The sequence below is a fragment of the Nerophis lumbriciformis genome, linkage group LG11, assembly GCF_033978685.3.
Source record: "Nerophis lumbriciformis linkage group LG11, RoL_Nlum_v2.1, whole genome shotgun sequence".
Lineage (NCBI taxonomy): Eukaryota > Metazoa > Chordata > Actinopteri > Syngnathiformes > Syngnathidae > Nerophis > Nerophis lumbriciformis.
Window position 1 is genome coordinate 43786586 of NC_084558.2, and position 26268 is coordinate 43812853.

Genomic DNA, 26268 nt, shown 5'->3' on the forward strand with positions numbered 1-26268 from the left:
ACGATAGGATTGGGTATCACTTTGCATTAGAAAAAAATGCGATGTCTAATGTGAACGTGATCTGACCCGCATGACGTCATGATGTCACACGTGCTGCATTGTTTACAGCCAAGGCTCCGATTGTAGTCGGTTTCAGTCCTGCCGCATTTTTGGCATAACAAAGGATTTTGTGCAATCAAAATCAACATTTGTGCGTAGAAGATTAGGAAGGAAGAGAGCAATCATTTTGGCTTTTGCAGTTTTGTAGCACATTTGATGTCTGCTCCGAAGAGCGTGTGGGCGAGCAGTCGGAGACAGAAGTGGTGGAATATTGACGTGAGTTCCTGAAACTTTTTATTTTCGGATGTTTTCTGCTCGTTTGTCAACTGTTTATTTTTAACTTATCGCTTTTTGATTACGTATAAACGCGACTCGATCCTTCAGACTGCAGTCACATTTGATACAAATATGATTAAGGCCTCGTTCACACTGCAGGTCAATTCCATTGTTTTTGCCTGTATGTGACCTGTATCGGGTTTTAATGTCAGTGTGAACAGTACAATTCCGGATTTTTCATATTGGACCCAGGCCTCTTTCGTATGCGGAAAATAAATAATCAACATGAAAAACGCGTTATAATTATTCGCCAAAATGCACAGTTACAAATAGTATAAATAGTTGACAACGTAGCAGAAAAACAAGTGTAAATAAAATGTTTTAGGAACTCACGGAAAAGTTCCAACGCTTCTGTCTCCGACATCGAAGCAAAATATCCCGTAAAACTGCCAGAAAATGCTGACTTTGATTGCACAAAATCCTTGAAATTGCCACAAATGCGCCAAGACTGAGACCGACTGGAGTTGAAGCCATGTTTACTACTGTAAACACTACAGTGAGTGCGTCGTGCTGGTCAGGCTGCATTCACATTAGAAATCCCATTTTTTTTCGAATGAAAAATTTGAATTGGACACTCGGCCGTGCAGTGTGAACGTAGCATACGAAAGAGGCCTTTACTGTTCACATTGACATAAAAAAAATCCGATACAAGTCACACATGGGCAAAAACATCGGAGTTAGCCTGCATTGTGAACAAACACAAGTACATGGATTCCGTTTTTGTGTTTTTTCATTCGCAATGTGGACTTAGAAATGGGAAAGTTCATGGATATTGGTATCGACTACTGAAATTGTGGTGTGACAACACTACTGTGCTAAAATTCGGTATATACAGTACAGGCCCAAAGTTTGGACACATCTTCTCATTCAATGCGTTTTCTTTATTTTCATGACTATTGTAGATTGTCACTGAAGGCATCAAAACTATGAATGAACACATGTGGAGTTATGTACTTACAGTAACAAAAAAATACTAACCATCAAGAGTTTTACCATGTTTATCATTAATACTGGAAGTGTGATTCTTTGGGCACCAAACAATTTCATCCAATTCGATTCAGAATTGATTGTCAATTCAACACGATTCTAGATTTAAACCGATTATAGTAATGTAATATTTGGTATAACATTTAGAGTTAAACTTTTTTAAAACAAGCTAAATGTTAAAAAAGCTGCTTTTGATTTCATAGAAATGGCCCAAAATTGTGTTTAAAAAAAATTATTTTCATATACAGTACAGGCCAAAAGTTTGGACACACCTTCTCATTCAATGTGTTTTCTTTATTTTCATGACTATTTACATTGTAGATTGTCACTGAAGGCATCAAAACTATGAATGAACACATGTGGAGTTATGTACTTAACAAAAAAAGGTGAAATAACTGAAAACATGTTTTGTATTTTAGTTTCTTCAAAATAGCCACCCTTTGTTCGGATTACTTTTTCGTGCACTCTTGGCATTCTCTCGATTTCTGACCATTTGTGAGGGCACCAAAGGGAGTTCTGTGTGTGTGTTGGCAGAGCAGAGCATACAGGATAGAGGTGGGAATCTTTGGGCACCTCACGATTCGATTATGATTCAGGTGCTATGATTCGATTAAAAATCCATCCATTTTCTACCACCTGTCCCTTTTGGGGTCGCGGGGGTTGCTGGAGCCTCCGGCTTCCTCCCCACGCCAAAAACATGCACCTGGGGATAGGTTGATTGGCTACACTAAATTGGCCCTAGTGTGTGAATGTGAGTGTGAATGTTGTCTGTCTATATGTGTTGGCCCTGTGATGAGGTGGCGACTTGTCCAGGGTGTACACCACCTTCCGCCCGAATGCAGCTGAGATAGGCTCCATCACCCCCCGTGACCCCAAAAGGGACAAGCGGTAGAAAATGGATGGATGGATGGATTTTTAATCGAATCATAGCACCTGAATGATAATCGTAATCGAATCATGAGGTGCCCAAAGATTCCCACCTCTATCCTGTAACATGCAAACTCCACACAGAAAGATCCCGAGCCAGGGATTGAACCCAGGACTACTCAGGACCTTCGTATTGTGAGGCACATGCACTAACCTCTGTACCACCGTGCTGATTAATATAATTATTTATATATATACAGTACAGGCCAAATGTTGGGACACACCTTCTCATTTCAATGTGTTTTCTTTATTTTCATGACTATTTACATTGTAGATTGTCACTGGAGGCATCAAAACTATGACACCTGTGAAGTGAAGTGAAAACCATTTAAGGTGACTACCTCTTGAAGCTCATTGAGAGAATGCCAAGAGTCTGCAAACCAGTAATCAGAGCAAAGGGTGGCTATTTTGAATAAACTAGAATATCAAATATGTTTTCAGTTATTTCAACTTTTTTTGTTAAGTACATAAATCCACGTGTTCATTCATAGTTTTGATGCCTTCAGTGACAATCTACAATGCAAATAGTCATGAAAATAAAGAAAACGCATTGAATGAGAAGGTGTGTCCAAACTTTTGGCCTGTACTGTATATATATACTGTAAATATATATGGTGTTTATGTACGACGACGCGATTTCAAACTTCAAATCCAGCAAACCACAGCCACGGAGTGCACCGTTGAGTCCACCTAACAGGTTGCGACGCATGCACGCACACGTTGGGACGCCGCATGCACAATCACGGTTCGAGATCTGCTCGCCGCTTCCAAATGAATCATCTCGCGCTTCCCGTGTCGGGAGAGCACCGCGGGGCTTTTAAGCAGCAGCTGAAGCAAAGTGACAGGCAGGAATGTGCGTCCAAAGTGTTGAGGAACAAATGCATTTCTTAATGAGGAGAGAGGAACGTGCGTCGTGAATAACCGGCCGATTCCTGTGCTTGTGCGTTTCAGGGAATGCTTATGGAGGGTCCGCCTGGGCCTGAGGGGCCAGCAGTAAGTCAACCCGCCTGAAGACCGTCCTCAACGTGTCCTTTCTCTCCTCTCTCCCTGTTGCTCTTCCACTCTGTTTAGCTTAGTGCCTCGCATTGAAAGAAACAAAAAAAAAAGTTAATGCCTTCCTGTGCAAACCCCTCGCTGCGTCGAAAGGGCGTGTCCGGCAGCTTTTCCCAGATGACAGAGGGACTTGCCCAGATGTCAATTATTTAGGTCATTTCTTTTAAGGGGCCGTTGCTCCTGACACCCTTCACAGATGGAGCCCTGCAGAGGGAAAACAAAGAGCGCCCCACAAAAGGATGCGCCGCTCTCATGTTGCCTCACGCATTCCTTTCCCACATGTGCGACTGCTTTGCTGATTGAAACATCTTGTGCTGCAAATAATTTACGCTTCCTGGTGTACACATGAGAGTCTTATGGGATCTTTTGCTTACAAATAGGGTCTTCCCGGACCCCCAGGTCCCTCTGGGTCACCAGGCATTCCAGGAGATATAGGCGAGAGGGTGAGTGGAAGGGTTTTGAGCTCAGATGGTCCAAGCTACAGTGGTCTGTGGAGTGACATGTTCCCCTAAACCCTCACCCATCAGGGCCTAACGGGTCGTGCTGGTCTTCCTGGTGCCGATGGTCTGCCAGGACCCCCTGGCACTGTCCTCATGCTGCCTGTAAGTACAATACATAATACAACACAAAAAGTAATTAATAGTCACCTCTTTAAAAGTGTAAAAGTAAGCCTTTTTCCACAAAGTTTGAATTACTGACTTTTAATCCTTACTTTTATGTCACTTTGACATGCTCCGTTGGGAGGTTTCCTATTGTGTGCAACAATGTGCGCCACAATCAAACTTGGGTTTTAGCAGCCCCTTGTGGTGCATGTCATAACAACAACACCCAGGACTTTGAAATAGTTTTCTTGAGCCATACACCTCAATCATATACATTGGTGCTTAATATATTAATAACATATTAATATGTGTTTTTGGCCAATTTTGCCGCCGTACACTTCAGAGTCATATACTGTACGCTAACTGTTAGCATGTTAACATTAGCGCGCTAACATTAGCATTGCTAACTTTCTCAGCCAATTTTGCGTTTTGCCACTGCACCCCTGGGCATCATAACTTGGTACTTAACATAAGCTCATATAACTGTTATCATGCTAATGTTAGCATGGATGCTAACGTTAACATGTTAACTTTTTTTAGCCAATTTTGGCACCATACACCTTAGAGTTATATACTGTACGCTAAATGTTAGCATGTTAACATTAGCACGCTAACATTAGCATTGCTAACTTTCTCAGCCGATTTTGAGTTTTGCCACCGCACCCCTGGGAGTCATATAACTTGGTATTTGACATATGCTGTTATAACTGTTATCATGCTAATGTTAGCATGGATGCTAACGTTAACATGCTAACTTTTTTTAGCCAATTTTGGCACCGTACACCTCAGAGTCATATACTGTATGCTAACTGTTAGCATGTTAACATTAGAGCGCAAACATTAGCATTGCTAACTTTCTCAGCCAATTTTGCGTTTTGCCACCGCGCCCCTGGGAGTCATATAACTTGGTACTTGACATAAGCTGTTATAACTGTTATCGTGCTAATGTTAGCATGGATGCTAACGTTAACATGCTAACTTTTTTTAGCCAATTTTGGCACCATACACCTTTGAGTCATATACTGTATGCTAACTGTTAGCATGTTAACATTAGCATTGCTAACTTTCTCAGCCAATTTTGCGTTTTGCCACCGCACCCCTGGGAGTCATATAACTTGGTACTTGACATATGCTGTTATAACTGTTATCATGCTAATATTAGCATGGATGCTAACGTTAAAATGCTACCTTTTTTTAGCCAATTTTGGCACTGTACACCTGCGAGTCATATAACTTGGTACTTAGTTAGCATGCATATCGATATTTCATGCTAACTGTTAGCATGCTAACTTTCTTTTTAGCCAATTTTGGCACTGTACACTTGGGTCTTATGGTGCGTTCCGTTTACCTCAGAAGTTGAAAGTCGGAACCAGTTGAGCTGTGAGCGTTCCAGTTACAAGGTACGAAAGGTAGTTTTGCACTTGCCTTGTCTGAATGAAAACAATTATGGGAAAATATGCCCCCTTTTGCAGCCTTCAAACCCAGCAGATGAATAGCAAACACAGACACTATTGCTAGCAGTGTAAAATGTATAATATACATGAAATAAATGTGGTAACGTTACCATACATAAACGTCTAACAATACATCGTACATGGCTGATTTAGTCCGACAAAAACTAATCAGAAGTGCTAACAACGGATATTATAGAAGCATATATGATTGTTTACATCCAGAGCAGCCATCTTTAAAACCAACTCCGGGGGACGGTGCTCCGACTTTCCGAGTCAGAAATCCGACCTTGAAAATTCTGACTTCCCATTACAAATGGTACGCACCAATATAACTTGTTACTTGACGCATGCTAACAGTTAGCATGCTATGCTAACATTAGCATGCTAACAGTTACCATGTGGAGACATATAACTTGGCACTTGGCATAGGCCAGGGGTCGGGAACATTTTTGGCTGAGAGAGCCATGAAAGCCAAATATTTTAAAATGTATTTCCGTGAGAGCCATATAATATTTTTGAACACTGAATACAACTAGATGCGTGCATTTTTAAGTAAGACCAGTATAGAGTATAATAAGTCTCTTATTCTTTTTAATAACATTGTTATTCTGAAGCTAACCAATAGAAAAATGAAATACTTCTTACCATTAATGCGACTTCTTGAACAGGTGCGGTAGAAAACGGATGGATGGATTAAAATGCATGAGAATGTTTTATATTTTGAACGTTATTTTTAACACTGTGATTACCAGCTGAATTATTCATTCCTTGTCGTGTTAAGCAATGTCAGCTAAGATTTACCTGAGAGCCAGATGCAGTCATCAAAAGAGCCACATCTGGCTCTAGAGCCATAGGTTCCCTACCCCTAATTTTAACATGCATGGTAACTGTTAGCATGTGTCAAGTGCCAAGTTATATGACTCCTGGGTAAACGGTTGCATATTCAAAAGGATTTTGGACCACTTTTAGTGAGGTCTTTGTGCGAATCTGTTGAATTTTAATGTGGTCTCATTTTGAGTACTCAGGATTTGTTCCAAACACCAAAACTGCATGAGAGTGTAGTGACTATATGGATTTTATTTTAGTACTTTAATGTCATCAATCATATATGTCCTCATTCTTGAAACGGTTGCCGTAGAAATAAAGCAGATTTTTAAGCTCCTAATAAAATGTTCCAGATTTCTCTCACGCAGACCTAAAATTGGACTTTAATTATGATATAATGTGAATTTAATGACTACACCACCACCAAATTAAAGATGATTTGATGTCCTTCCAGGGACTTGTTAGAGCTAGACTGCGCATTTTAACGAGTCTCATTGGCTTACCACGTTGACGACGTTAAGGGGGAACATGATCACAATTTCAGAATGGTTAAAACCATTAAAAATCAGTTCCCAGTGGCTTATTATATTTTTCGAAGTTTTTTTCAAAATTTTACCCATCACGCAATATCCCTAAAAAAAGCTTCAAAGTGCCTGATTTTAACCATCGTTATAAACACCCGTCCATTTTCCTGTGATGTCACATAGTGAAGCCAACAAAAACAAACATGGCGGAAAGAACAGCAAGCTATAGCGACATTAGCTCGGATTCAGACTCGGATTTCAGCGGCTTAAGCGATTCAACAGATTACGAATGTATTGAAACGGATGGTTGTAGTGTGGAGGCAGGTAGCGAAAACGAAATTGAAGAAGAAACTGAAGCTATTGAGCCATATCGGTTTGAACCGTATGCAAGCGAAACCAACGAAAACGACACGACAGCCAGCGACACGGGAGAAAGCGAGGACGAATTCGGCGATCGCCTTCTAACCAACGATTGGTATGTGTTTGTTTGGCATTAAAGGAAACTAACAACTATGAACTAGGTTTACAGCATATGAAATACATTTGGCAACAACATGCACTTTGAGAGTGCAGACAGCCCAATTTTCATCAATTAATATATTCTGTAGACATACCCTCATCCGCGCTCTTTTCCTGAGAGCTGATCTGTCCAGTTTTGGAGTTGATGTCAGCAGGCCAGGGAAGCTAGGGTCGATAGGGGGTTTAGCTCGCTCGTCTGCGGGAACAAACTGCCGCCATTGCTTGCCGTGCTACCGAGGACCTTTGTCCCTGAATTGCTCACACACTCCGGCAGATTCAATGGGGGTCTGGCGGCAGATTTCTTTGACTTTATCGTTGGAAATACATCTGCTTTGAGTGTCGCAGGATATCCACACATTCTTGCCATCTCTGTCGTAGCATAGCTTTCGTCGGTAAAGTGTGCGGAACAAACGTCCAATTTCTTGCCACTTTCGCATCTTTGGGCCACTGGTGCAACTTGAATCCGTCCCTGTTCGTGTTGTTACACCCTCCGACAACACACCGACGAGGCATGATGTCTCCAAAGTACGGAAAACAGTCGAAAAAAACGGAAAATAACAGAGCTGATTTGACTCGGTGTTTGAGAAAATGGCGGATTGCTTCCCGATGTGACGCCACGTTGTGACGTCATCGCTCCGAGAGCGAATATTAGAAAGGCGTTTAATTCGCCAAAATTCACCCATTTAGAGTTCGGAAATCGGTTAAAAAAAAATATGGTCTTTTTTCTGCAACATCAAGGTATATATTGACGCTTACATAGGTCTGGTGATAATGTTCCCCTTTAAGGTTTCACCCTTCTGTCTCTTGTAACTTTGTCTGCTTGTTACTCTCGGGGGGCCGACCACTTTTGCAGATGGGAAATTGTGGTTTTCGTAGCTCCGCCGGCTGGTGAGACGTTTCGTAATCCGCGTCTGGACAGGAACTCCATCAATCTGCCCGAGAACCTGATCCGTTAGCTCCAAAAGTCCAGTGTGAAAAAGGGAAATGTAGCATCTGGCTTAGTCTTATTAGGCTTATTGTTTACATTTACAATGTTTTGGGTTGTTTGATGTTGATGATTTTTGAGGAATTCCTCTTGATGCGGAGACGCTGAAAGCACCACAGATGGGAAATCTGGGACACATAGTTGCATTTAATTGTTGATTGGGCCACCGGCCAATCAAACCCAGATGCATTTGCACGGCTGCAAGAGCTTTGAAGAGATTTGGGTGGGTCAAAAAAGGCGTCCATAAAAACTGCCTGTGTCGACTGTCTGACTAGAGTTAACTGTTCTGCTGTGTAGTAAAGAAAATGGAACATTGTGAGGCGTGGGAGTCACAGAGAAGCAAGCATGGGCTGGTGCAATACTCCCCTGTCACCACCAGGTGGCTGTAGCAGTTGGCAGCAGCCTATTAGTGCCACTGGTGTAGCATTTACAGGCAAAAAGAAAAAAACAAGTTGAATATGCTGACTGGGAGCGATTTCAAATGGAATTGGAGCTATCTTGGATTTCCCGTCCCATTTAGTTCCGATTAAGCGCCGGAGGAGACTCTGGCCAGAAGGGACCTGCCGTGTCAGCTCAGGAGGCCCAGATGCAAGCCATCATGCAGCAGGCTCGGGTAAGGATCCAAAGGAGACTTTTTTTCTAATCTCGCCCAAGTAATATTTCTCTATTTGTAATCTCTCTTTTGTGTGCAGTTGGCGATGCGTGGATCGACCGGTCCGATGGGTTTGACTGGCAGATCCGGCCCACTAGTACGTATACGTGGCGTCACGTTAAAGATGATGCATGGTGACGGAAAAGGCGGTCACTAATCAGTGTTTCCTCCATCCAGGGTCCTCCAGGTGTGTCAGGAATAAAGGGAGAGTCCGGAGAGGCGGGCCCTCAGGTACTTCAAGAACTCTTACCTTGACATTAAAAAAAAAAAATTCCCTATAGTGCAGGGGTTCTTAACCTTTTTGACCTCGGGGTCCACTCAAATATTAACAGCAAATTACTAATCCATATAATAATTATAACGAAAGTACATAGTTTAACATGAAACCGTGTCAAATGATTTAAAAGCAGGTTTTCATCACTATTATTACCAAGGCTTAGATCAGGCTGATGTTACTAATCAAATATACTGGAAAAGAAGAGACTCATACAAACTGTTGAAAAATAAACTTACATACACTATTCACGCAGTGCTAAAATGAATTATAAATAAATAATAATATATATGTTTTTTAAGCAAACTGTCAATACAATTAGTCATATTTTTCGCCCTTAAGAAACTGCTCTACAGACTTCCTCTCTTTGTTTGATATTGTCATTACTGCCATACGTGGTGGAAAAATGTATTACACCTGAGTGGACCACAGCTCAGAAACAGATTTATTTGGCGGCCTACGGTTACGAAAAAACTGCAATAGCGTATGTTTTTTCTACGGGACAACAAATCCTGTTTTTTGGAGATTTGTAAACAGTTTATAGTGACAATAGTGAACACCCGAAATAGGAAGTTAAAGTTAAAGTACTGATAGTCTGCATTTGACCCATCCCCATGTTCACCCCCTGGGAGGTGAGGGGAGCAGTGAGCAGCATCGGTGGCCGCGCTCGGGAATCATTTTGGTGATTTAAACCCCAATTCCAACCCTTGACGCTGAGTGCCAAGCATGGAGGTAATGGGTCCCATTTTTATAGTCTTTGGTATGACTCGGCCGGGGTTTGAACTCTCAACCTACCGATCTCAGGGCGGACACTCTAACCACAAGGCCACTGTTTTAGAGTCAGTCGTTCAGTGATCTTCCAAAAAGTGCCCAAACAATGTTTTAAGTAACACTTAACTCTCATACAAGCGTAAAAAGAAGTACACCACTGGCCATTACTGAAAGTAAAAAAAACACATGCGTAAATGCGATGGTTTGATAATTCAACATTTTGAGTTTTAGTGACACATATTTCCTGGTCATATTGGTCGATTTTAAAAAGAAACCCCCTTGTCTTTTTTCCTACAGGGTCCACGTGGACCAATGGGGTCATCTGGACCTTCCGGAAAGCCCGGCAGAAGGGTGGGTCTGACGTGCAACCAAAAGACTACACATATTGAAATTGTTCTGGTGTAAAACGGTTACCTTTACAGGGTCGCGCTGGAGCTGACGGTGCCAGAGGCATGCCGGGTCAGTCTGGACCGAAGGTATCTGGATCCTTTTTTTTTGTCGTGTCTCCTCGCCACAGTCAGAAGTGCTGGAATATCTTCTTCTCTTTCAGGGAGATCGTGGGTTCGATGGTCTGGCTGGTCTTCCTGGTGAAAAAGGACACAGAGTGAGTCTTTGTTGTGATGGTTTGTAAACCAGGTCTATACACAAACAAAGTTTTGTTGTACTTGTGCAATGACAATAAAGACCATACCATACAGCTTGCGGCCCAGGGGCCATATTCGACCCGGGAATGACAACATACCCCCCCCCCCCCCGAGTTTAGTTCAAAACTTGGGTGACAAACATTTTTGCAGCAAATTCCTAAAAACACTAGAGTGCTAATGTTGTATAGAGGAACTTGGACCACTGTAAAAACATTGGCAGATCCTTGCATTGATATCTTAACCTTGCTAGCACACTGGGGTCTAAACTTTACATAGCTGAAGCGTTCCTCGGGGCACCCCTTTAAGTCCTCTCCTTTTTGGAAATGTTTTTTCCGCAATGCGATCTACAGTATGTAACTAAGTTGTTACTGAAGATTGTTTACTTCAGCAGTCATTTGTTCAACTTCTCCGGTTATACTAGTGGTGTTCCTTAAGGCTCCGTTTTAGGTCCTCTCTTTTTCATCATTTGATCTTTGCATTGACATGTTATCCTTGCTAGCAACTTTACATAACTGTGGTATTCCTGAGGGCACACCTTTAAGTCGTTGTTGCTGAAGCTTGTTTACATCAGATACAGTCAGTAGTCGTTTGTTCAACTAGTTAAATTAGTTCCACGAGTGGTCTTCCTCAAGGGTCCCTTTTAGGTCCTCACTTTTTCATCATTTGGTCTATTCCACTGCTGGCCGCTGATTTCAGTTCAGAAAAACCTAGAAACTTGGACCTCTGTAAACACATTTGCCGATCTTAGCATTGACATATTATCCTGTGGCATTCCTCAGGGCACCCCTTTAAGTCCTCTACATTGTTACTGAACCTTGTTTACTTCACATGTGCAGTCAGCAGTTATTTGTTCAACTTCTCCAGTAATACTAGTGGTGTTCCTCAAAGCTCCGTTATAGGTCCTCTCTTTTTCGTCATTTGGTCTATTCCACTGCAGGCCAGTGATTTCAGTTCAGAAAAACCTAGAAACTCGGACCTCTGTAAATACATTTGCAGATCTTTGCATTGACATGTTATCCTGTGGCATTCCTCAGGGCACCCCTTTAAGTCCTCTACGTTGTTGCTGAAGCTTGTTTACTTCAGATACAGTCAGTAGTCGTTTGTTCAACTTAATTAGTTACACTAGTGGTGTTCCTCAAGGCTCCGTTTTAGGTCCTCTCTTTTTCATCATTTGGTCTATTCCACTGCTGGCCGGTGATTTCAGTTCAGAAAAACCTAGAAACTTGGACCTCTGTAAACACATGTGCAGATCTTTGCATTGACATGGTATCCTGTGGCATTCCTCAGGGCACCCCTTTAAGTCTTCTACAATGTTGCTGAAGATTGTTTACTTCAGATACAGTCAGTAGTCGTTTGTTCAACCTATTTAGTTACACTAGTGGTGTTCATCAAGGCTCCGTTTTAGGTCCTCTCTTTTTCATCATTTGGTCTATACCACTGCTGGCCGGTGATTTCAGTTCAGAAAACCTAGAAACTTGGGACCACCGTAAACACATTTGCAGATATTTGCATTGACATGGTATCTTTGCTAGCAACTTTACATAGCTGTGGCATTTCTCAGGGCACCCCTTTAAGTCCTTTACGTTGTTGCTGAAGCTTGTTTACTTCAGACACAGTCAGTAGTCGTTTGTTCAACTTAATCAGTTATACTCGTAGTGTTCCTCAAGGTTCCGTTTTAGGTCCTCTCTTTTTTTCATTATTGTGGCAATTCAACGGGTGGTGCTCCTGTAACTGACAAATTAAACAGATCAAAATCAAATGTCTACTCTATTCTCCGGAATAGACTTAATAGTGAAGTGAGAAGTCTGGCGTCCCGGGCCTTAGATTTCTGGAAATGTGGCCCCCCAAAACAATTTAGTAGAATCTCCCTGGTGTATTTAAGTGAAGTTAAAGTCAATGTGTGTTGTTTCCAGGGTGAAGCAGGCCCCCATGGACCACCTGGTGCTCCCGGCGAGGATGGAGAGAGGGTAAGATGTCCCCTCATTCGGCGCCTTTTAATGTTTTTAATCGCGGCGCCTCTAATCTCATCATTACCTTCCCCTTACCCCACCTGTTCCCGCCCCCAGACCCCAATTTTTCATTAACCTTCCATTCCGTGACCCTCTTCTTCCCTCTTTTCCAGGGAGATGACGGCGACATCGGACCAAGGGGACTTCCCGGTGAATCCGTGAGTGTTTTGTAGACAGCCTATCATGCACTATCACAGGCAGGGAAGGCATAGCCGCTGTTATTAATTTTGCCCAGCAGGGTGTGCTCCCCTGGTTCGATATCTAGAAACGTCTCCTTTTAGGAGGCGGTAAATCTAATCTGAGAGCACTCCCGAAGGACAGAAGTTAAATTGATAAAACCTAAATTTAGCCAAAGGTGTTTAATCATTCATGTGATTTTGTTCTCAATTTGATTTCTCCAACCTTTATCCTCAGGGCCCTCGTGGCTTGCTGGGACCTAAAGGACCCCAGGGACCTCCCGGACCTCCTGTGAGTAACCCAAAACACACACTCACTCCCTATTTGCCTGAAAGCTTGTTAATAACCACACAAGAAGAATACTTCCTATGACATTTATGGACGTGTATGGACAGGCAGGAAGATTTAATGTTCCTGCATGGCAGCTTAGAAATGTAATAAGCAGACACTTAACGTGGAATTAAATGTCCCCCGCAGGGCGTCACTGGAGCGGACGGCCACACTGGACCCAAAGGCAACATCGTAAGTGCTCGACATCAACATTTAAAACATTAACTTTGAATCAATTTCCAAAGGACTGCGCTGTGATGAAAGGCGAGTTTCAAAAGCAAAGGTCTTTGTAAAGCAAATTAAATTACCGTATTTTTCGGAGTATAAGTCGCACCTGAGTATAAGTCGCACCTGCCGAAAATGCATAATAAATAAGGAAAAAAACATATATAAGTCGCACTGGAGTATACTGTAAGTCGCATTTTTTGGGGAAATGTATTTGATAAAACCCAACACCAAGAATAGACATTTGAAAGGCAATTTAAAATAAATAAAGAATAGTGAACAACAGGCTGAATAAGTGTACGTTACATGAGGCATAAATAACCAACTGAGAACGTGCCTGGTATGTTAACGTAACATATTATGGTAAGAGTCATTCAAATAACTATAACATATAGAACATGCTATACGTTTACCAAACAATCTGTTACTCCTAATCGCTAAATCCCATGAAATCTTATACGTCTAGTCTCTTATGTGAATGAGCTAAATAATATTATATAATATTTTACGGTAATGTGTTAATAATTTCACACATAAGTCGCTCCTGAGTATAAATCGCACCCCCGGCCAAACTATGAAAAAAACTGCAACTTATAGTCCGAAAAATACATATCATCACTTTCTCACTTAAAGCGTGAGTAAAGAAACGCGTGAAAGAATGGCGTTTCCTCAATGTGGAGACCTGATAAGTCTGAAAGAGATGATACAGTATTACCTGCTCACAGATGCTACCTGGTGGTTGTTTGAGCACACTGCAGCCAGCCCTGGATAAATGTACCAACCCTCCCACTCCCTAATGTTTCAGTCACACACAGGATTCTCACAGGAATGAGGCAAAAATTCATCAACTGGATTTCATTTTACTGAAGCTAAAACCTGCTCATTTAATTAGTAAAATAATATTACTTTCTTGAATTACTTTACTCTAACTGATAAATGACACAAAAGAGTTTGTTTTTCTATGATACAATAATTAAACAAAAGGGAAAAAAGTAGAAGGGAAACATTTTGACGTTTCTGCTGCCTGTTTGTGCAGCAAACTCGTCGGGCCTGAATATCTTGCGGCCTCTTCTGGCAGCTGCCGTGTACTGCAATCATTACAGCGACATTGCCTCACGACAGCTAGGGATGTGTGTCTATTACATTTGAACTGATACGATACCAATTCCCGGTATCAATTTTAGGTACTTTTGTGTGTGTTTATGTGGTAATAAATGTTCATTTGTTTAATGATAAAATCTACAAACATATTTTTAAGATTTATCTGTGAGCTGATTATGATAACTGTGCTGTCCAGGTGTTATATTTGGTTTTCTTACACTACTCAGCTTGTCTCAGGTGTGTTGCTAGTCAGGAAGTAGTCTTTGCCATTAAGTTGAATGTGCCAGTCTTTTGTTGAGTCCTACAAAGTGTTTATACTGTAAATATTGTACTTACCAGCTATTTAATTCTCATGTACATTTTAGTTGTAGTTTTCATTAGCAAATATGGAGGTGTCTGGTAGTACTGATACAATTTGGTCGGTATCTATACAGGTAACAAATTCGGTACTCATCTCTCATGACAAGCGCTGTAAAAACCCTGGGCCGAATCGTTCTTGACGACCGAAAGTCAAGTCAAGACAACATGGATGGCTATTGTTCCTTTAAGCTAAATTGGAAATAGAAAACATTAAGAAATAATCACGTTTCCCAACATTCCTTCTTGACATCTTTGTTTCCACCCAAAAGGGACCTCAAGGAGAACCAGGACCATCAGGCCAGCAAGGAAATCCTGGTGCTCAGGTTAGCAGCTCATCTAAACGTTGACACGGTTGCATTCATTCAAAGGGACAAAATGGATTGTTTATCAATTTTCTCTGCAGGGACTTCCTGGACCCCAAGGAGCCATTGGTGGACCCGGAGAGAAGGTGAGGCCTACACACTTGATGTCTGAGGACACTTGTAGTCCTGACAGTATGATGATGATCTCTTCTCACTTTGATCCAGGGCCCCAATGGTAAGCCTGGTCTACCAGGAATGCCAGGAGCTGACGGACCCCCGGTAAGTCCACTAACTCTTGGAACTAATACTTGGTCAAACTGATGCGGTTTTTATGTTTTTGTCTTTATTTTTAAAAGCAGAGGTTCTTAGCCTTTTTGACCTCGGGGCCAAACGTTTCCACTTCAGAAGTGCTCAGGCCCATTCAATTATTAACTCTAAATTTGTAATGTTATTCTTGATTCTAATCATATATCATGATTATATGTAACCTACACACAGTTTAACAGGATAAACCCTGTCAAATGATATGAAAGAATGTGTTGATCACAAAAGGCTTAGGTCAGGCTGATTACAAAATAAATGCTAATCAAATATACTACAAAAAAAGGAACTCGTAAAAAATTATACAAAATTAATTTACATACAATTACGCAGTGCTAAAATAAATACATTTTAACAAAATTAATAATAAATAATAACAAATATATATCTCTTAAATAATTTAGTCTTGCGCTAAAGAAACTAGGACTTTAGCTCCAGACTTCTTCTGTTTGTTTGATACACTGAAACGCCCTCGGGAAGAGGTGCTTTAAGACAGTGGTCTCCAACCTTTTTTGCACCACGGACCGGTTTAATGTAAGCATTATTTTTAGTGACCGGCTTCCCACTTGTGAAAAATACAACTCACTATAACGCTGAATTAGTGGGAGCCTTGGGCTTGTTTCTTTGCAATGAAATGCTGATAGAAATCACTCTGTGGCTACAATCTGTCACATTTATATTTGATATGTTCATTAGTGTGCATTGTATCATGTCACAAAGTTATAACAAATGGCAACTTCGTCTGAGGAGTTTTATTGTACATCATCGGTGTGTCTAGTGCACAGGTGTCAAACTCAAGGCCCGCGGGCCAGATCTGTCCCTCTACGTCATTTCATATGGCCCGCAAAAGCTTGGAAATAATATGTGTCAATAAAATACCTTATATTTTCTTTCTTTACTTTCTTATTTTCTTACTAAAGGTATTAGGGTTTTTTTTCTAGTTTGGCAGGGAAAAAAATAGTGTCCAATATTGCAACAAATATTATATTTCTCTAACTTTTATGGTAAAAATCCAAATAAATACTTAATATATGCTTAACTTATGGTTTCGAAGCAGGTTATCCATCAAATTGTACACTATAAAAATGACCAATAGATTTTACTGTAAAATTTAGGGAGTTTTTTACAACATATTACTGTAAGTTGAAAAAGACCCGACCAATGTTTGTTTTTTTACAGTAAAATTCTGTCAACTGAGCTGTCAGTTTGTTTGTTTTTTTAAATCCACGGTTGATGATTTTACGGTACTACATTTTATTATGGTAAAAAAACTGGCCAAAATAAAATTAAACAGTGGTACTGTATTTCTATTTGCAGTAATATGTTGTAAAAATAATAATAATAAAAAAATCACCATATATTTTACAGTAAAAGTCTGGCAACTAAGCTGCCAGTTTGTTTCTGTAAAAAACAGTGGTCAAATCCACCGATTTTTTTTACTCTTTATGTAATTTTTTTTTAAAATATTTAAATTCATAGGCAAATTCATTAATTATTTACTGTTACAAGCGGCCCTCTATTGGCAGCCATGACTGCGGTGTGACCCTCAATGAAAACAAGTTTGACAGCCCTGGTCTAGTGGCACAGGCCAAAGCTAAGTCGGAGAAAATGCAGTCCTTTAGAAATTATTTAATGTTTCTCTCCGGCCCGGTAGCAAATGCTTCACGGACCGGTACCGGTCCCCGGACCGGTGGTTGGGGACCCCCGCTTTAAGACATGGCTAGCTAGCTAGCGGCGAACGTCCATCCGCAGTCGGCGGTGTTTTAGCTACTTCTTAATCACTAATCCTCGCCTCCACGGCGACAAATAAAGTACGTTTCTTACGAGTATCATCCCTGCAGGACGCGGAATAGATAAACATGCTTCACTACACACCGTAGGAGGATACAATAGCTAACCACTAACAGCAAGATAGCACCCTGAATGTAAACAAATGCCATGGGTGGATCTACACCTGACATCCACTGTAATGATACCAAGTACTACTATAATTACATCAATATTTTTTTCTTTTAAAAAAAATTCATATTATGTTTATAAACTCAGGAAACACATCCCTGGACACATGAGGACTTTGAATATGACCAATGTATGATCCTGTAACGACTTGGTATCGGATTGATACCTAAATTTGTGGTATCATCCAAAACTAATCTAAAGTATCAAACAACAGACGAATAAGTGATTATGGGTTGTACTTGTATAGCGCTTTTCTACCTTCAAGGTACTCAAAGCGCTTTGACACTACTTCCACATTTACCCATTCACACACACATTCACACACTGATGGAGGGAGCTGCCATGCAAGGCGCTAACCAGCATTATTACATTTTAACAGAAGTGTAGATAGAACATGTTAAAAGAGAAAATAAGCAGATATTAACAGTAAATGAACAAGTAGATTAATAATACATTTTTACAGCTTGTCCCTCATAATTTTGACAAAATATGTTACTGCATATGTCAGCAGACTAAATTAGGAGCCTTTGTTTGCTTACTTACTAATAAAAGACAATTTGTCTTGTATGTTCACTATTTTATTTAAGGACACACTTGCAATAACAAACATATGTTTAATGTACCCTAAAAGATTTTTTGTTAAAATAAAGCCAATAATGCCTTTTTTTTGTGGTGCCCTTTATTTAGAAAAGTACCGAAAAGTATCGAAATACATTTTGGTATCGGGACAACACTCGTAGCCACTGAACAGAATATAAGGACAATACCACATCTCAACCTCCCGGTGGCTTTCAGGCTCCAAATAGCTCTTTTCTATTTTTAAACGTCCATTTGTCTGAATAGTAACTGCCCATTTTGCCTCATTTGTGGATGGCGCGGATCTATATCCTTCGCCGTGCTGTGTCACAACACTAGAAAGCCATCACAGGCTTTTTCCAGCTCCATTAGCTTCCAATCCCTTTTCTCTCCACCTCACACACTCTCACATTACTACCCGTGTGTGTGTGTGTGTGTGTGTGTGTGTGTGTGTGTGTGTGCCTATACATGCACCAGTACATATCATGTACTGCTGTGGAGTGCAATCACTCTCCCATCAATCTCCACATTAAAAAATCCTGACCGAGGAATAAACTTTCCAATTTGTACCGTCCTCTAATTACGTTTTATGACTTAGTCCTCGTTCATTACGGCGAGAGTTGTCGTGTTTATGGGGGACATTTCGCACTAATGAGATATAATGTGACTGTCATCATTCACAGGGTCACCCTGGAAAAGAGGGACCTCACGGAGAGAAGGGAAACATGGTATGGAGAGATGGAACTTTTGTGCGTTCGTATTGTGTGTGTTTGTGTTACGTTATTGATATTGTGTGTCTACAGGGCCCCGGCGGTCCCCAAGGACCCATCGGTTACCCCGGGCCTCGCGGCGTGAAGGTGAGTCAGTCATTCAAATTGACAAGAGGCCTATTAGCGACAATGGTCCTTTACCTGATATCTGCTTTTAAGTTGAAAAAATGGTACTTAATGGTACCAACTTTTGGTACCTTTAGGTGTATAAATAAATATTCATTGTTTTTGATGATAAAATCTCATTTTTTTGTAATTATGATAACTGCTGTCCAGTTGTTATATCTTGTACAAGTATGACATTAAGTCCATAATGGCAGCGGTGTGTTTTGTTTTTTGTTGCGCCTTAAAAAGTGTTAATACTAGAGATGTCCGATAATGGCTTTTTTGCCCATATCCCATATTCCGATATTGTCCAACTCTTAATTACCGATACCGATATATACAGTCGTGGAATTAACACAATATTATGCCTAATTTTGTTGTGATGCCCCGCTGGATGCATTAAACAATGTAACAAGGTTTTCCAAAATAAATCAACTCAAGCTATGGAAAAAAATGCCAACATGGCACTGCCATATTTATTATTGACGTCACAAAGTGCATTATTTTTTTTAACATGCCTCAAAACGTCAGCTTGGAATTTGGGACATGCTCTCCCTGAGAGAGCATGAGGAGGTTGAGGTGGGGGTAGGGTGTAGGGGGTAGGGGGTGGTGTATATTGTAGCGTCCCGGAAAAGTTAGTGCTGCAAGGGGTTCTGGGTATTTGTTCTGTTGTGTTTATGTTGTGTTACGGTGCGGATGTTCTCCCGAAATGTGTTAGTCATTCTTGCTTGGTGTGGGTTCACAGTGTGGCGCATATTTGTAACAGTGTTAAAGTTGTTTATACGGCCACCCTCAGTGTGACCTGTATGGCCTTTGACCAAGTATGGCTTGCATTCACTTGTGTGTGTGAAAAGCCGTAGATATTATGTGACTGGGCCGGCACGCAAAGGCAGTGCCTTTAAGGTTTATTGGCGCTCTTTACTTCTCCCTACGTCCGTGTACACAGCGGCGTTTTAAAAAGTCATAAATTTTACTTTTTGCAACCGATACCGATAATTTCCGATATTACATTTTAAAGCATTTATCTGCATTTATTCATCTCTAGTTAATACTGTAAGTATTGTACTTGTTACGTACCAGCAGTTTGACTGTAATGTGCATCTTAGTTGGGGTTTTCATTAACAAATTTGGAGGCGTTGAAATCGGCATTTAAAATCGCTAATGCTAATCAGTAGCATGTCAATGTGTGTTAGCAACGAGCTAGCACATTTTTGGGAAAATCGCAGCCTTGCTTTACTTTGGAGCGTTTTTTTTAAGTCCTTTACTTTGTTGTTAGTTTGCCTGAGTCCGCTCTCGGTGCTGCTGGGGTGATCGGCAAGCGCCGAAGAGTGCAGCCCAGGTACCGTAACGAGGCGCCGTCTGGTTTTACGTGAATCGGTGCCAAAAAAAGTACCGGATTCGGTACTCATCCCTCGTCAGGAGTTTGTTTTCCCATCAATAAATGAGCAGAAGTTTGCTATTTAATTCCAAAAAAGACACCTGGAGTAAATACGCTTGTTTACTCTGTCGTGGCAACAAAGGATTATAAATATTATGATCATGCTAATGCAAGATTCCAACAAGAAGGTCACAATATAATGCGAGTAAAAGTGGGATTTTATCAAGTTGAAAAATGTTGTATTTGTTGCTAACTTTCGTGCAATTCTGTTTGTGTTGTTGCTAAATTGGACACATTTTGTATGGTATGTTGCTAATCTTTGCACGTTTTTGCGCTTGCTTGCTGAGAACTTGTTGTGTGTTGTTGCCAACATGAAACTTTTATGCAATTCTGCATGCTTTTCTACTTATTGCTACTTCTGTCGTGTTGTCGCTAAATTTGCCACATTTTCCTTTTGCTTTGTTTCTGACATCGTTTGGTGTGTTGCTGCAGACGTGTGCATTGTTGCTAAATTTTGCACACCTTTGCTCCCTTTTCTGCTTGATTGCTGCTTAGTCTTACACATTGTTGCTATTTTTTGTGCGCTTTTGCTTCCTTGTGTGCACTGATTTTTGCTTTATTGCTCTTTTTTGTTTCTCTTACAATACATGTGTCGATGCCATCGTATGCAACATTGCAAAATTTCACACATCTCTGCTTCCTTTTCTGCTTGATTGCTTCTTATTCTTAACAAATCGTTGCTATTTATTGGGTTTTTGTTTCCTTTTATGTACTCATTTTTGCTTTGTTGCTGCTCTTTTCGCGTTAATCGTCCCTGCTAACTTAACATATGCTGATGCAAATTTTTGCACATTTGCTTCCTTTTCTGCTTGATTTCTGCTTATTCTTCACATTGTTGCTAATTTTGTTTTATTACTGCTTTTGTTCTGTTATTTCTCTCTCTTAACGTTCATGTGTTAATGCCATTGTGTGGATTTTTGCAAAATTTGACACACTTTTGCTTCCTTTTCTCCTTGGTTGTTTCTCATTCTTAACACATTGTTGCTATTTTTTGCATTTTTGCTGATTTTGTGTACTAATCTTTGCTTTGTTGATGCTATTTTTGTGTTATTTGTTCCTGTTAACTTAAATGTGTTAATGTCAACACGTATTCATTGCTGCACAATTTTGCGCTTGCTCGCAAATAACTTTTTGTGTGTGATTTTAACTACTGCTTTTTGTGTTTTTAAGCTAAATTTGGCACAATTTTATTGTGCTTTGTTGCTGAAAGCTTTTGGCGGGTTGTTGCTAAATTTAGCGCACTTTTGCTTCCTTTCTTGCTTGGTTGCTGCTTATCCCTACAGATTGTTGCTATTTTTTGTGTTTTTGCTTCCTTTTGTCTTTGCCTCGTTTCATCTATTTTTGGGTTGTTTGTCTCTACTAACTTACATGTGCTGATGCCAACGCATGTTCTTTCTTGCTAAATGTTGCTTCCTTTTCTACTTGGTTGCTCCTTGCCCTTATACTGTATGTTGTTCCTAACTTTTGCGTAATTTTGCATTTGTTTGTGTTTTTGCTACTTCAATTTGTGTTGGTGCAAAATTTTTATAACTTTTTTTGTGTTTTGTTGCTGATATATTTTGGTGTGTTGTTACGAACATGTATATCATAGGTGTCAAACTCAAGGCCCGTAGGCCAGAACTGGCCCGCCACATCATATTATGAGGCCCACGTAAACCTGAAAAAAATTTGCATCAGTAAAGTACCTTATATTTTAGGTTTTTCTATTTTGATGGAAAAAATACATGTACTGCATTAAATTGCATACCTTTTCAACTTTAATATTATCCAACATTGCAACAAATATCATGTTATCTTACTTTCCAAACAATTTTTTGTCAAAATACAAATAAATACTTGTTTAACTTATGATTTCAAAGCAAGTTATCCATGAAATTGTACTATATATATATATATATATATATATATATATATATATATATATATATATATATATATATATATATATATATATATATATATATATATATGTATATATATATATATACATACAGTATATATATATATATATATATATATATATATATAGTCGAGGTTTCTGTGGCTTATCCGTTATACAGTGCTCAATACCGGGGTAGAGCGGAATATACGTTAGGTCAGGAAAAAACACGGAGGCTATTTCATCCCTACAAGCCTGTTTCGCAGGGGATTTGATTAGCAGGGAAGCCTGCGAAACAGGCTTGTAAGGATGAAATAGCATCCGTGTTTTTTCCTGACCTAACATGTATATATATATATATATATATATATATATATATATATATATATATATATATATGAAAATGTACAGTGATTTTAATAGCACTAAAATTTAAATAAAAAACAACTACTTTTTTTTAAGGTAAAATCTGTGTTTTTTTTGGTGTCTTACTGTAAATGGAATTAAAGTAAAGTAAAAAAAAATTAAATAAAAATGGCAGATCAGTTGCCAGAATTGAAAAAAACAACAGTTGTACTGTTTTTGTATTTACACTAATGTTGTAAAAAACATATATATATATATATTTTTTTAAACCTGTAAAATTTACCGTACTTTTCGGAGTATAAGTCGCACCGGCCGAAAATGCATAATAAAAAAGGAAAAAAACATATATAAGTCGCACTGGAGTATAAGTCGCATTTTTTGGGGAAATTTATTTGATAAAACCCAACACCAAGAATAGACTTTTGAAAGGCAATTTAAAATAAATAAAGAATAGTGAACAACAGGCTGAATAAGTGTACTTTATATGAGGCATAAATAACCAAGTGAGAACGTGCCTGGTATGTTAACGTAACATATTATGGTAAGAGTCATTCAAATAACTATAACATATAGAACATGCTATACGTTTACCAAACAATCTGTCACTCCTAATCGCTAAATCCCATGAAATCTTATACGTCTAGTCTCTTACTTGAATGAGCTAAATAATATTATTTGATATTTTACGGTAATGTGTTAATCATTTCACACATAAGTCGCTCCTGAGTATAAGTCGCACCCCCGGCCAAACTATGAAAAAAACTGCAACTTATAGTCAGAAAAATACGGTACAGTAAAAAGAAACCCCATCTGTACTCTTCCCTGTATTACTTTATGTAAAAACAAAAAACACTGTATATTTTACAGTAACATTCTGGTGACTGTCAGTTTTTTACTGCAAAATCTACAGATATTTTTGATACAGTATATGAAAAAACAATTTATTATTCAAATGCATGGGAAAAAAAAAAATCATATTAGTTGTTACAAGCGGCCCTCTGATGGCAGCCATAACTATGAGGTGGCCCTCAATGAAAACGAGTTTGACATCCCTGATGTAGATTGTTGGTACATTTTGCACACTTTTGCTTCCTTTTCTGCTCGGTTGCTGCTTCCTCCTCCACAATGTTGCTACTTTTCATGGGTTTGTGCAGTGATTTTTACTTTATTGCTCCTAATTGCTAACTTACAGGTATTAATGCTAACATTTGTGCATCGTTGCCTCATTTTGTGTTTGTTTTTTTTGCTTTTAACTTTGTATGCATTGTCTATGTTGTTGCCATTGCAGCTGCAAAGGTTTTCAGTATCACACATGTGTATGTTATTGTTGGACACTTTTATGCTCGGTACTTACTTTTCGGACGTTGCTGCCAGCTTTTTGTCGCGTCGTTTTCTGACGATATGTCGTTGCCTAACAGGGAGCAGATGGCGTCCGCGGCCTGAAAGGTCACAAGGGAGAGAAGGTATGAAAAACTATTGTTTCTGAAGGTTTCGAGAAACTTATTCACTCCTGGTGTTCGCTTAATGATCACTCCGTTGCCAGGGAGAAGACGGCTTTCTGGGCTTCAAGGGAGACATGGGTATCAAGGGCGACAGGGTAAGTCTCTCTTTGTTTGCGGTTTTGTTTTTCATCCCAGCTGGTGTGTGTGTGTGGGATTGTGGGTAATGAGCAAACATGAAGTTGGCGTTGCCGCTGCCTCGTCCACTTTCTAGTTGTAACCTCCACAAGTTAGGGCCCGGAGTGCTGGGCTTCCAGGGTGGCTTTGTTAAAGAGCTTAATCATCAACGCTCGCCTCAGCCTACACTTCAAACACCAACACACACACACACACACATGCACACACTCACTATATTGAGAAAGAAATCAATGGCGCTTTAAAGCCTCCAAACTCCCTCAAGACTTCCGTTGCTCTGCCAGATAAAAGCAAGGATTTTGAGCAGAGGATGACATGCTCGGACCAGAAAATGACAATTTTAAGCCGCTAAAAAGTGTGTTACCATGCTATATTTAGCTGGACGTGAATGCAAATTCCCTGAAGAGATGGGACTCATGCTGTGAATCATCAAGATGTAACATCACACTTAAGGCTGCTCCTGTTTGTTTATGCCTTCTTTCTACATCTCTTTCTCCAGGGTGAACTCGGATCGGCGGGACCCAGAGGAGAAGACGGGCCCGAAGGTCCTAAGGGTCGATCTGGTCTCCCTGGAGATTCCGGTCCCCTCGGCCCATCTGGCGAAAAGGTACGTTTTTGTTTTTTTCCTGACAAAATCCCAAAGATTCCTCCGGGCTTCCGGAACAACGATGCGTCACAAATGTGTCATCGCGTCATCATCGGGCTTAACGAGGTCGAACGCCACACTGCTGCTCCTTTGGAAGCAAATAACAGATTGAGTTATTTGTTCAACAGAACGCTGGCTTAACTTCAGCCTTAACGATACAGGACTATTTACTTTTTGAGTACAAGTTGGTTGATTTTTAGCATTAGTTTTTACTTTGAGATGTTGTCATATCATATTCAAATATTTTAATATTTGGACTACTTAACTCCAATATGAATTTATATATAATATTGAGTATGTAATTAAATAATTATATATTATACATCATTTAAATATATATTATTTGTATTTTATTTATTAATTCGATGTATTTTTTTAAATATATTTTTTGCTGCAACATATTTATATATGCGTTATATTATTTCATAATTATAGTCATGTTATTTGTTTTAGTATTATGATTATATATAATGTATAATACTCCAAAATGGAGTATTTATCATATTTTATTATAATATTTTCAATCAATCAAAAATCTAATTTTATGTGTATAGCCCTTAATCACAAGTGCACAACAGCATCCCCTGATCTGAACCCATAAAACTCCAAAAGCCCCAAATGAGAAAATTATAAAAGTATGTTACTTAATGTGTAAAGGTTGGGTGTATTGATCTTTAGCAATGTTTTCACTTTGGGTTGTTGTCATTGTATCATACACAAATATTCTAATATTTGGAGTATTTTAATCCAGTAGGGAGTTATATATAATATTATATATTATATTATCCATCCATCCATTTTCTACTGCTTGTCCCCCTCGAATTATAAATATAATATACATCATATAATTTTTAATATTTATTTATGCATTTATTACTTTATTTTTTGAAATATTTGTTGCTGCAAAATTATTATATATTTATGTATATTTGATGTTATTTTATATATTTTTTTATTTGTATGTATTTTTTTGTTTTGTTTTGATTATTATTATTATTATTATATATCATATATAATACTCCAAAATGGAGTATTCATCATACTTTAATTATAATATATTCAAAGTAATATCAAGCAATCATCACAAGTGCACAACGACGTCCCCTGAGCTGAACCCACACCTGGGCAAGGAAAAACTGCAAAAGCCCAAAATATAAAAATATATTATTTAATGAGTAAAAGTTGAGTCGGTCAATCTTTAGCATTGTTTTGACTTTGGGTTGTTGTCATTGTCTCGCAGGGTAAACTTGGAGTACCCGGCTTGCCAGGATACCCAGGAAGACAAGGACCAAAGGTATTTTGGAACGTATTTTGACACACATATGTCCACGTGTACATGAGTATTTTTAGAAAATAAACATAAAAAAAATGTTGGCCTTATTTTAATGTTAAAAGCTCAGAAAAATATTTTAATAATGTTGAGCTAGATGTTGCACGACCAGAACTGTTTAAACAAACTGATATTTTTTCATTTAAAA

The 26268-nt window shown here is 39.3% G+C and overlaps 1 protein-coding gene and 1 long non-coding RNA gene across 4 annotated transcripts in view; one reads left to right on the top strand and one right to left on the bottom strand.

Moving 5' to 3' along the window:
• col5a1 (procollagen, type V, alpha 1) overlaps nucleotides 1-26268 on the top strand; it is a 159598-nt gene that overhangs the window by 83489 nt on the left and 49841 nt on the right. For both annotated transcript variants that reach the window (XM_061966501.2, XM_061966502.2), the window contains exons 10-31: nucleotides 3241-3282; nucleotides 3723-3785; nucleotides 3870-3944; nucleotides 8772-8864; nucleotides 8944-9000; nucleotides 9081-9134; nucleotides 10246-10299; nucleotides 10371-10424; nucleotides 10499-10552; nucleotides 12506-12559; nucleotides 12715-12759; nucleotides 13016-13069; nucleotides 13256-13300; nucleotides 15064-15117; nucleotides 15198-15242; nucleotides 15322-15375; nucleotides 18636-18680; nucleotides 18756-18809; nucleotides 23929-23973; nucleotides 24054-24107; nucleotides 24644-24751; nucleotides 26031-26084. In XM_061966501.2, coding sequence (XP_061822485.1) covers nucleotides 3241-3282; nucleotides 3723-3785; nucleotides 3870-3944; nucleotides 8772-8864; nucleotides 8944-9000; nucleotides 9081-9134; nucleotides 10246-10299; nucleotides 10371-10424; nucleotides 10499-10552; nucleotides 12506-12559; nucleotides 12715-12759; nucleotides 13016-13069; nucleotides 13256-13300; nucleotides 15064-15117; nucleotides 15198-15242; nucleotides 15322-15375; nucleotides 18636-18680; nucleotides 18756-18809; nucleotides 23929-23973; nucleotides 24054-24107; nucleotides 24644-24751; nucleotides 26031-26084 — 1257 coding nt within the window. The remainder of the gene's footprint in view (nucleotides 1-3240; nucleotides 3283-3722; nucleotides 3786-3869; nucleotides 3945-8771; nucleotides 8865-8943; nucleotides 9001-9080; nucleotides 9135-10245; nucleotides 10300-10370; nucleotides 10425-10498; nucleotides 10553-12505; nucleotides 12560-12714; nucleotides 12760-13015; nucleotides 13070-13255; nucleotides 13301-15063; nucleotides 15118-15197; nucleotides 15243-15321; nucleotides 15376-18635; nucleotides 18681-18755; nucleotides 18810-23928; nucleotides 23974-24053; nucleotides 24108-24643; nucleotides 24752-26030; nucleotides 26085-26268) is intronic.
• The window catches only part of LOC133610336 (uncharacterized), a 37045-nt gene continuing 13298 nt past the window's right edge, over nucleotides 2522-26268 (bottom strand). For both annotated transcript variants that reach the window (XR_009815850.2, XR_009815851.2), the window contains 3 exons: nucleotides 23865-23949; nucleotides 10363-10532; nucleotides 2522-3942 (listed from right to left, as the gene is read on the bottom strand). This is a non-coding gene — a long non-coding RNA (uncharacterized lncRNA). The remainder of the gene's footprint in view (nucleotides 3943-10362; nucleotides 10533-23864; nucleotides 23950-26268) is intronic.